This window comes from Nyctereutes procyonoides, unplaced genomic scaffold (genome assembly GCF_905146905.1).
Source record: "Nyctereutes procyonoides isolate TBG_1078 unplaced genomic scaffold, NYPRO_anot_genome, whole genome shotgun sequence".
Lineage (NCBI taxonomy): Eukaryota > Metazoa > Chordata > Mammalia > Carnivora > Canidae > Nyctereutes > Nyctereutes procyonoides.
The window spans coordinates 21,111,414-21,123,078 of record NW_026575146.1 but is presented as its reverse complement, the minus strand read 5'-3'; the positions used below and the strand labels follow the sequence as shown (position 1 = coordinate 21,123,078).

At 47.3% G+C, this 11,665-nt stretch overlaps 1 protein-coding gene across 5 annotated transcripts in view; it reads right to left on the bottom strand.

Annotated features, from left to right (window-relative positions):
* Positions 1-7,722: 7,722 nt before the first annotated feature.
* The window catches only part of CEP43 (centrosomal protein 43), a 30,085-nt gene continuing 26,142 nt past the window's right edge, over positions 7,723-11,665 (bottom strand). For all 5 annotated transcript variants that reach the window (XM_055310965.1, XM_055310967.1, XM_055310968.1 and 2 more), the window contains 3 exons: positions 11,151-11,190; positions 9,944-10,040; positions 7,723-8,890 (listed from right to left, as the gene is read on the bottom strand). In XM_055310965.1, the coding sequence (XP_055166940.1) occupies positions 8,816-8,890; positions 9,944-10,040; positions 11,151-11,190 (212 nt within the window). In that variant the 3' untranslated portion in view covers positions 7,723-8,815. The remainder of the gene's footprint in view (positions 8,891-9,943; positions 10,041-11,150; positions 11,191-11,665) is intronic.

The following is an 11,665-nucleotide window of genomic DNA, read 5'->3' as shown; positions in this document are numbered from 1 at the left end:
TTATGCTGCACACCTTAAAATTACATTATCCTCAATAAAATTGGGAAAATATAGTGAAAAAGTAAGGAGTTAAAAATATTACACTAGAAAATACTTATTGCAAAAGAAAGCAGTTAAGGAAAGGAGAAAAAAGATATGAGACATATACTAAACAAAAATTAAAGCTGCCAACGTAAATCTAAACTATTTCAATAATAACACTAAATGTGAATGGATCAAACAATATAGTCAAAAGGTAGAGGTTACCAGACTGTATTTATTTTTCTTGGTCTTTTACCATAATTTATAGCTTTTGGAGGGAATGTGAATGATCAGTCACTTGACAATCTGAAAGATCAGTCACTTGACAATCTTTCCCAGCATCCGGAAAACATCAAAAAATCCACCTATTGCTACCTACAGGAGAAAAATTTATTTAGATTGTAAGATGCAAGCAAGTTGAAAGGAACACCAGCATGCAAACAGCCACCATAAGAGCCAGAATGGCTATACAAACATCAGGCAAAATGGCTTTAAAACAAAACAAAACAGGCACACCTCAGTGGCTCAGTGGTTGAGCGTCTGCCTTTGGCTCGGGCTGTGATCCCGAGGTCCTGGGATTGAGTCCCACATCAGACTCCTTGCAGGGAGCCTGCTTCTCCCTCTGCCTGTGTCTCTGCCTCTCTCTGTGTGTCTCTCATAAATAAATAAATAAAATCTTTAAAAATAAATAAATAAAACAAAATTGCTAAGGACAAAAGAGACATTTGATGTTAAAAAGGTCTCCAATCAGGAAGACATGACAATGAGAATCTGCACCTAAAAACAGAGTTCCAAAATGAAGCAGCAAAAAAAAAAAAAAAAAAAATGACAGAACTAAAGGAAGAAAGAGTTAATTTGACAATAGTTGGAGATTTCAATACCTCCATTCCCAATAAAGGATAAAGCAACTAAGAATGAGATCCATAAGGAAATAGAAAACTTGGGCAACACTATTAAACAATTAGACCTAATAACCATCTGTAGGACACTCCACCTAACAACAGCAAAACACACATTTTTCTCAAGTGCACATAAAATATACTCCAAATGCAAATCAAAACCACAATGTGGTACCACTTCACACCCACCGAATGGCTGTATTCAAAAAAAGAGCTAATAACAAGCACTGGTGAGGCTGTGCAGAAACTGGAAGCCTCGTCCATAGCTGGTGCGGATGCAAAATGGTGCACCTGCTGTGGAATGCAGTTTAGCAATTCCTCAAAGTACTAACTAAACATGGTCATCACAGGACCCAGAAATCCCACTCCCACTTATGCACCCAAGAAAAGAAAAAAACCTATATTCACACAAAAACTTGCACAGGAATGCTCTCAGCCGCATCATTCATAACAGCAAAAAGTGGAAACACCCAATCTTCACCAGCTTACGGATACCTCAAATACAGTATATTTAATCAGAATATTATTTGGCAATAAAAAGAAACAAGGTACTGACCCCTGCTACAACACAGAGGAACCGTGAAAACCTGGTGCTCAGTGAAAGAGGCCAGTCACAAGAGGCGATAGATTATAACGTATTATATAACTCCATCTATAAGAAATGTCCAGGACCCGCAGTTCTATAGAGACAGGGAGCGGTTGTCTGGGGAGGGGGTGAGGAGGGACTGCTAATGGGGACAGGGTGTCTTTTTAGTAATGGTAATCTTTCAAAATTGACTGTGGTCTCTCCTCCAGCAAGCCAGGATGCAGAAAGGAAGAAGGCAAAGGGGAAGAAGGTGGCCTCAGCCCCTGCTGTTGTGAAGAAGCAGGAGGCCAAGAAGGTGGTCAAATCCCCTGTGTGAGAAAAATGTTGGCTTCGGACAGGACATCCAGCCCAAAGGGACCTCACCTGCCTTGTCAAATGGCCCCACTACATCCGGCTGCTGTGGCAAAGGGCTATTCTCTTTAAACATCCGAAAGTGCCTCCCGCGATTAACCAGTTTGCCCAGGCCTTGGACCACCACACAGTGACTCACCTGGTTCCGCCGGACCACAGATGCAGACCAGAGGCAAAGAAAGAGAAGATGCAGAGGTCATTGGCTGGGGCTGAGAAGAAAGCTGCAGGCAAAGGGGATGTCACCACTAAGAGGCTCCTTGTCCTTCGAGCTGTCCACTGTCACCACCTTGGTGGAAAACAAGAAGGCTTGGCTGGTAGTGATCGCACATGACGTGGATCCCACTGAGCGGGCTGTCCTGTGTCATACGATGGGGTTCCCCACTGCACTCTCAAGGGGAAGCCAGGCTGGGGTGTCTGGTCCACAGGAGGACCTCCCCACGGTTGCCTTCACACAGGTGAACTCGGAAGACAAGGGAGGCCTGGCTAAGCTGGTGGAAGCCCTCAGGACCAATGACAATGACAGATATAAGGAGATCCGCCACCACTGGGGAGGCCACGTCCCAGGTCCGAAGTGGGTGGCTCGCATCGCCACCGTGGAAAAACCAAAGGCTAAAAAACCCAACTGGGCTGAGTGGACACTGTTGAACTTTCTGTATACAAAAGGAATAAAAGGTTCTCTTTCAAAAAAAAATTGTGGCGGTGGTGACACAAGTCTGTGAATCTACTGAAAACTATTGAATTGTACACTTGACATGGGTAAATTGTCCAGAGTGTGAATTATATGTCAAGAAAGTCGTTAATGACTGCAAGGTGGTGGAGCTGTGGGACGGCCCGTCCTGGCCTGTAACGTGCAGCCCTGCCGCTCCCCGGCCCTGACCTTTGTCTCTGCTATTCCTGCTCGCTGCTTGCCTGCTTGTTCTTTGGTAAGTCATGCCCAGCAAGCAGGCAGGAGGCAGGAGGCTGTAGAGAAAGTATTTTTATATGTTTGCATGGTTAGAGTTTTCTGAAAGAACTTTACTGGGACCTGGGACAAAGGACAGGCCTTACAAGTTACTGGATAAACGGACTCCCCTCTCCTGAGGTCTGGGCTTACCTTCCAGAAGGGTTTGAAACCCAGGAGCCATGAGGACTTCTAAGGACTCTCCCCTCCTGGAGAGAGGGAAGAGGAACCATATGTATACACACCCCCAGCTTCATATTGTTTGGGCTCCTCACCAACAACACAGACCCCAGGATGGGTACCTGGTCGCCAGTTTGACCCCCATCATGCGGCCACTGGGAAGGATCACAGAGCCTGGCGCATCTTCATAACATGTTTTCCTAACGTTGGTTTAATGGTATAGTTTTTGATACCATCTCTTCATATCAGAACTTTTTAAAGTATCTATGGAGTTAAATAATTTTACTCTAGAATAATTAATTAAAATGGTTTTTCAGTTACTGATATATAATTTTTGAAAATGTCATCTAAGTTTTAGAACTGTCAAGTTTGGGAATATTCTTCTTCACTGTGAGTGTAGGATTTACAGCATTTCACATTTTCTCAGTGACTAGTCACGTTTTAATAATATAAATGCTCCTTTAATGATCTTCATTCCCCAATTTGTCATCAACGTCCTCAATGTAATGGCATATTCTGTTTTTTTATTATTTTTACCAATAATAAAAGTGTGTCAAATCAGCTATATGTTTAAATATTTTTATCTATTTACATGATACACTCCTCTCATTAACTGGATCATCAAATACTACAAGAGCAAATTCATTATTCGCATTCAAAATTTAATTCATGAATGATTACTTCTGGTACCATCTGAACAGCACGCGGTTATAATGAATGTCAGGATAATTTGTGACATTTCAACACAGAGCTGCCCAGCAGCACGAGGGCCCTGGAGCGGAAGCAGGAGCCCACCCCCGGCGCAGCACTGAGTTGCTACTTCGTAATCATGAAAACAGAACTGCCCCGCATGTCAGGGCACTAACCGGGGTCTCCGCGGGCTCCGCGCAATTCCATGTCGATGATGCACCAGCGTCCCCTCCAGGGCCAGTGCAGTCCCAGTTCTCAGGCCACCGCCAGGACAGGAGGAAGGGGTTCCCCAGTGGGCTTCCCAGCCCTCCACTCTGGAGGCGGATCTGGAGAAGGAAGCAGGACAGCGATTCCTTGGAGGCTGAGCGAGCACCCAAGGCACTATCTCGTCTCCTTCTCTCCACTTCCACGTACAACCAGGGTCTGGGACCCCAGGCTGAGTGCAGGTGTTACAATGAGTGTCAGCCCACGACGAGGCTAACTGCTCTACGAGCATGACTTCCTTTACGCAGCAGCCCCCCCCCACCCAGCGCAGCAGGTGGAGAATACTCCTAGTAACCACCCAGTAGGTCACCATCCAGGGCTCCCACCAAGGTGGCTTCAGAGGGCAAGCCCAAGGCCCGCCCCCTGCGGCTGCGCCCCCCCAACCCCGTGCCCACCCTGTGTGACGCTGCCCTGCTGGGCGACACCCTTCCTTCTCCAAGTACCCTCTGCTTGATCCGTGCATCTGGCAGTCCTGGGCAGATACCCTCCCCCCAGCCACCAGTGTTTCAAGGTGCCCAGTCCAAAGGTCACATCATGGTGCTAGTGCCAGTAGTGGTGACGCTCCACTACTCCTCGGAGGGTCCCAGCTCCTCCTTGTCTTGCAGGGCTTCTAACCAGCAGGGCAGGCAGCAGGCCCACCCCAGCCTCAGTGCACAGATGGCAGAGATGTTCCCCAGGCCCCCACGCTGCAGGCAAGGGCCAGGTGTCCTGTGGTGCAGGTGCACCCCAAACCTCTGGAAAACATCTGCTAGAGTATCGGTGCTATGTGTCCACAATGATCAGGGAGTAAAGGAAATGGGTGACAAGCGCACCGAGGGAACAGAGGACACGTGCTTTCTCCGACCAGGGCCTGAGAGACTGCCCAGGTGCTGCCCAGGTGTGCGTGAGGAGGAGACGTGGGCAAAGTGGTGCATCCAAGGCAGAGGCAAGAATGCGTTTAGGGTCTGAAGACACGCGTGGCATCCAGGGCCTCACTCAAGACTCAGCCGCTGGCACGGAGCATCACTCTCTGTATCAAAATTTAAAATATAAGACGGAGAAGATCGGAAACCACGTACCACAGGACCGAGACAGCAGCGAGAGAAATGCCGAGTACTCTAAACGGGAAGGGGTCTTAGTTACCAGAAATCTTAGTGTCAGGAGAGCTACCCCTCAGTTTTACAAACCTCAAGGATTCAAAAGAAAATAAGTATGCTTAAAATGTATACCTAATACCTGGCAACTTCTAAAGCCAGCCCAAACCAGCCTTTGCTGCAACTCCCAAGTGCTTGAAAATTGAATATTAATGGGACAAATAATTTTGTCAAATCCAAACATTGCATAAAATGCTAAAAACAACTCAAAATAAGGGACCATCGTATGAGCCCATGTTGCTCTGCTCGCTTCTTCCTCCCAATCTGGTCTGTGGCTCAGCCCATGAACCGCCCTGGACTCGGCCCTCTGTCGCCGGGGAGGCGGCTCCGGCGTGGGGAGGGCCCCCGTTCCACGCAGGCACGGCCATGGCCAGAGCACTGCCACACGGAGAGGGCGAGGCTTGCTAGCAGCAGCCACGACCCACAGGCACACAGCACAAGCCCGAGGACATGTCACACTCCAGGCTCGCTGTCCCTTGCTCTGGATCCATTCCTGGTCAGCAGGAAGGTTCCTCTGTCATAGGATAGAAATTCTATGTTCAGAAATCACTCTCCCCCCTAACTTTGTAGTCCTGGCTCTATCACATCCAGCATCCAGGGCCAGCAAGCTCACGCTCAGCCCGGTCAGGGAATCTTGGAAGTCTTTCCTTACACTAAGGCTCGCCCGATGGCACCAGGAAGTGCCCAGCTCTGCACCAGGGCTCCTGTCCCCACTGCCACTGGCGGCACCCACCGCCGGGTCTTGGGCACAGCCCGGGGGCTCCATCCCAGAGGCACCAGCGCTGATATGAGCTCCCTGTTTAACTCAGCCCAACACTTTACTCCCCAAGAATCAGTTTTTCAAAGAGTCTCTTTTAGAAAAAAAAAAAAAAAAAAGAGTCTCTTTTAGGTAAAAAAGTGATCTCGAAGGTCAAGCTGGATAGTTAGGTTAATTATTCTGTTCTCCGAGCTGTTTCCTCCAACATAAGCCACTCTGTTCACCTCGGCCTTTAGTCACACGGAGTTCACTGTCCTTCCAGGCAGGGCTCCTTTGCTCTGGAAGCTGCACAGACGAGTCGCACACGTAGCTGCCCAGCTGCCTCTGCACTTGTCTCCCGACACGCCCCTTCCTCAGGCGGAGGCTGGCTACGGTGTCCGTGTCAGGAGGGCAGGGCGGCCAGCAGGCCAGAGCCGGGCCAGCCCGACCCCAAGCAGGACGTGCATGTGACTCGGGTGCCACGTGCTCCCGAAGCTGCCTCTCCTTGCTGCCCTGCGTGAGTTCCACTCTGCAGCTCTCCCCCGTGCCAGCATCCACGCTGAGCCACGGGCGGGACACCTGCCTGCTTCCTCTGCAGAACATTCCCATTAGCTTTGGTCCCACTGGTGGCCTTAACTGAACCATGGACCCACTTGTCGGACCTGAAGCCTGGGGCCACTGCAAGCTCAGGATCGGGACGGCTGATCCCCTAACGTGTGGAACGTGGGCCTCAGGAGGAAGCTGCCCAGATGGGCACCTTTACTAGATGCCCCCGCCCACGCTTACAGGTGCTGCTCACACGCCCGCCATCGCTGCTGGGCATGCTCGGGGCAAGGGCACACCTAGGGAGCGATGGGGCGCAGGGCCCATAAACAGGCTATTCCAGCAGGGAGAGGGAGACAGAGTCCGGGTGGCAAGGAAACAGGCAGCCTCCGAAGCTGGAGGTCTCTGAGAACAGAACGCACCCCTGGGGGGGAAGGGCCTGGGGGACACAGAGGGACACACGCACATTCCAAGGGCAGGTGCGGCCTCAGGAGCACGTGGCCCGAGCTGGGTCCCAGCCGGGGAGCCTGTGGCCGCTGCCAGACCCAGGCCCACAGCGGCCACAGGTCACAACAGGCAGAGGAACAGGACAGAAGAAAAGGTTTTTATTCATGTTGAGTCATCACCAGTAAAACGACACCTCACACTTGAAAAATGCCACCATGAAAGTCAGGTTTCACCATAAAAATGTGATTCGTGATTAGTATGTCAAAATGTATTTCTGAACAAAAAATATTAGTCATTTGAAACCTAACTCATTGAGGAGCGCGTGGGGAAATGGACATTGTCGTCACTGGATTCGAAGTTATTTGACATCACTCGACTAGGGGTGTGCGGTGATGAGGGAGGTGGCTCCTCCCAGGTCTCATTAAAGGGCCAAATTTTCCGCGTGACCAGAGAACAACAAATCTCTGACGCTGCTAAGTCACCCAGAAATTTCAAAAGCTGCCTCCTGCTTTCCTTTCAAACCATTTCACTGAAATCTGTTATTGGGTATCACAAAAATAAGTCCCAGCTGACACAGATTGCAGGGGCCCAGAACAGCAGCACACACTACAGGCTACCGGAGGTGACTGCTTGCAGAGGCCAGCCAGGGAAACGCACTCGTAACGAGCACCGGGTCACATCGCACGCCACAAGGCGAGGCCAGACCCACACGGCCGCTCCCGGCTCACCTGGCCCACTTTCTGTTCTACTTCCTCTCAGCGCTCCTGGCTCAGGTTCACCTAGATGTTACACAATCACACGGTCATGTTAGAGAACCTTAACCATCTGCTATGGCTTCCCTTCACGTAATGAGGACCCAGCAACGATTTCTGTAACATTGAGGCAGAGATGAAATGAAAACCTGGCACTCGATGAACCACGAAGTCTGCTCATTTACTGAAATCACTCTCTTTATTAATAAGGGTGACTTTTAATTAAAAAAAAACATAATTTAATTCAAATAAAAAAGTACAAAATGTAGCACACAATCACAGCTTCCCTTATGTGAGTGGGCACACACACACCTCACTTCCAGCGCAGTGAAGGTTGCGGCCCCACGGGCAGCAGCACAGCAGGAGCATTGAGTCCAGCGCTGGCTCCGTCGGGAAAGGGCGGCGAGGAGACCGTGCAGCGTCCAAAGCTCGTCACACCGGGTACAGTCCTAGGCCACTACTACTGTTACAGTCCAATTTGAATTTTAATACAATCGACTGACAGATCTGAAATGAAAGCACTGCTTGACGGTTTCAGATGCATTTTGGTATTAAATACGCTTCCAGGCATCTTTACACACAATAAGTTACAATGATAACGAAGACAGCCCTCGGCTAACGGCTTCTTCTACTACAGGGGCAGGGACCACGAACGTTGTCAGCGTCAACTCCGTGGATTAGAAGTCGTAACGACCTCTAGATTTCTTCAAAACAAGCAAACTAAGTAGAACACATTTTAATATATAAACCTTAATGGTCTAATAACCCTTCCAGATGGAAGGAAATACAAAATAAAGCTGACATATCAAATCTAACTTTCGGTAATAAGCTTCAGGTCACTTTGCCAACTATCTGTACAACCACCTAATATCAAATATGCTTTGACTCTGGATGGCTAAAGCCACACACACACACACAGAGTTGTGTGAACCTACAGCTTTATTGACACTTTTCAGTAAGCTCTTAATACTCGTATTTTCATGGGTTCAGTCCTTGTAATGAATTTGAGTTGTAGATAATCAAATTTCCACAGAGAAATGTGTAGCCAAATCAAATCAAGAATATCATATCTTCTACACATGGGCTCAAGTAGGAAGCATTTTGTTTAGTATAATGAAAACTTAATTTTTAAAAATATCTGAAGTCTTTTTGAAACACAAGGCACCAATAGGGAGCAGACATTCCAGCAAAGAGTGATTGTCTGGGGAAAAAAAAATGGAACTGATCAGAGTCCTTTGTCCTTTGTTGATGAGAATACTTCCTTCCTTCACGGCTATGCAACATCTTCCAGATAATCCGCAACATCACTGAGCTGGGACACAGTCAGGTCCTGTGTCAGGTCATCAAGCTTTGTTGTTCAAAAGAAAAAGAAGAACGGGTATTAGAATGCAAGCAGAGTTATAAATAATCCTTAAAATACTTGCTATAATTTAAGTATTATCTTATAATCTACAAACTGCTTCATATTCACCTTCTATGTTGAAATCTGTGAGAATTACCAAAAGGCTGACCTAACAGCAAAACTCTACATTAACAAAAAACCAGCTAACATATCCCTCCGGAGCTCCTCTGGTATCTTCATAGCAGCATGCCATGGCCTCCTGAGGGTGGCATGAGGCGCACAAGTAAGAGGCTGGCCACTGGAAGCCGCTCAACGTGTCAAGAGCTCTCACTCACCCTCGCCAACAATCCAGTGAGGCAGGCATTCCCATTTCCATCTCACAAACCAACCAAAGATTGAAGATTAAAGCCTGCCTAAGAAAACACAGCACATAAAATAGGTGCCCAGATGCTGCTGCCTCAGATGTGCTGTTTTCATTGTAAAACACGCCTCTCTCAAAGGCTTTCCCCTGCCTGCTCATTCCTTGATGGTCACAAGCATTTGGAGAGCCCTCCTCATTCCGGAAGGTTCGCTCCCTTTAGGCTGTAGCAACCCACAAGCCCAGAGGCACTCACGGGAGCAGGGTGCAGCTGTGTATGGGCGCCCACAGGAGATCCTGAGGTGCTCCCTGACCCCGCGTCTCACACACATCTAAGTATGTGGAAAGTGGATCTCCAGGATGGAGATCCTAACCTTTCAGCCGGCCTGCACTCCTGCTGCATCATCCCCTGTGGGACTTCTGCACCAGCCCTGACCTGCCTGCTGAAACGCGGCTTCACCTCTGCCATCACAGCACCCTTGGACCTGTGCCAATTTCCACCCTGACGTTTCCAAACAGGACCTCTTGTTTCTGCTGACTATACCACTGAGGAGGCCATTTCTGACTCCAGGACTTGGGCCAGGAACTGTCCTGTCACAACTTTCAACTGTCTCCTAATCTGCGTAAACTGTTTAGAGCTCTGCAGTAAATAAGGATGAGACACACACACACAGCACTCGGCAAGCAACGCGCACACCCACTTTATCACTGGTATTGAGGTCATCGATTTCCACAGAAAGATCTTCTTCGATCTCTTCACCAATACTCAGCTCACTTTTCTCTGATCGATGGCTGGTACTAGTTTGAGAGAAAGAAAAAGGAAAAAGAACGTTGAATATAAACATTTAAATAAAATATAATAAAACAATATTAAATATGATTTCATACATATTATCTCACTTGATCCTTAAGTAACTAGTGAGGGCAACACAAACAGGTGAGTCACTTCGAGAGACAAGAAAAAGGTGTCCATAAAGGTGACCAGGACACAAGTCAAGGAAGATGCAACACAGACTTTTAAAATTTCATCTACCACATCATGCCCGTCTCTCAAAAAAATTGTTTAACAATAAATTATTCTGTTAAAAAGTAAACATAAACTCCCAATTGGGGGGAAAAAAACCCTGTCAATTGTGTAAAATTCTCAGACTCTAGTTTAAAAGTTCTAATCAAATCCGTAATAAGTATTTCCAAACTCTCCAACAATGCATGGGTTATGTTACATATGTAAAAAGGCTATCTAAACCAACAAAGTAAGAGACGTTATCTGAATCAAAACAGGAGCTGCGTGTGGCTGCCAATCCATGATGTCCAGGACCTCATGTCCCACAGCACCTAACACCTGGGAGCAACCCCATGACACTTCCTTGGGGCCCCTGCTTTACCCACGCCTATCAGGCCTCCTGGACATAACACATTTGTTCACATCCTAGTGCAAAACGAAAATAGGCTTCAAAGTCCAATTTATAGGGGATCCCTGGGTGGCGCGGTGGTTTAGCGCCCGCCTTTGGCCCAGGGCGCGATCCTGGAGTCCCGGGATCGAATCCCACGTCGGGCTCCGGTGCATGGAGCCTGCTTCTCCCTTTGCCTATATCTCTGCCTCTCTCTCTCTCTCTCTCTCTCCCTCTCTCTCTCTCTCCCTCTCTCTCTCTCTCTCTGTGTGACTATCATAAATAAATAGAAAAAAAATTAAAAAAAAAAAAGATTCTCTCTAAAAAAAAAAACAAGTCCAATTTATAATTCTATAACTAGAATTTTAACTAATTTTATAACTATCCTCGTCTCTCCAACTGCAACCAGTATGAATGAGAGCGCCGATTACCCTAAAATAAGCATGAATGGAATGGCCACACCTCTCTGGGTCAGAAACTATTCACGATGTACCTACTGCCCAACTACTTTTCTCACCTGTTAAAGTCATCAATGTAGTCATCTTCCTCTCCAGTGCCTGGTAAGGTGAAGAAAAAATATATTTATACCGACATGCTCCACAATTTATCTGTGATCATATACACAAATTCCTTTCAGGAAACACTGCATCAATGAATAATATTGCATCATTTAAAAAGAAGTCTCCAGAATCAGAAATACTATTATTAACCATATATAATATGAAAACAAAGGACCAGATAAACTGCTTGGGAAATAAAATGTGTGTCATGAAATGTAGCTAATTTTTTTATTCCAAGTACCCAAAAGCTTAACCACACTGTACGTTTACTATTTATAAAGTCCCTCTGCCCGTCCTCCACATGTGCACACTCTGTATCAAATAAATAATTTTTTTTAAAGGAGGCAGCTGAGAGCTGGACAAACCAGATGCCATTAGAGTGGGTGGAGAGAACCCTGAGTGGAAACCTAAATAAAGTACCAGACGTACAAATTATTGGGAAAGTGGTTCCAAGAAGAGACATGTGCAAAGG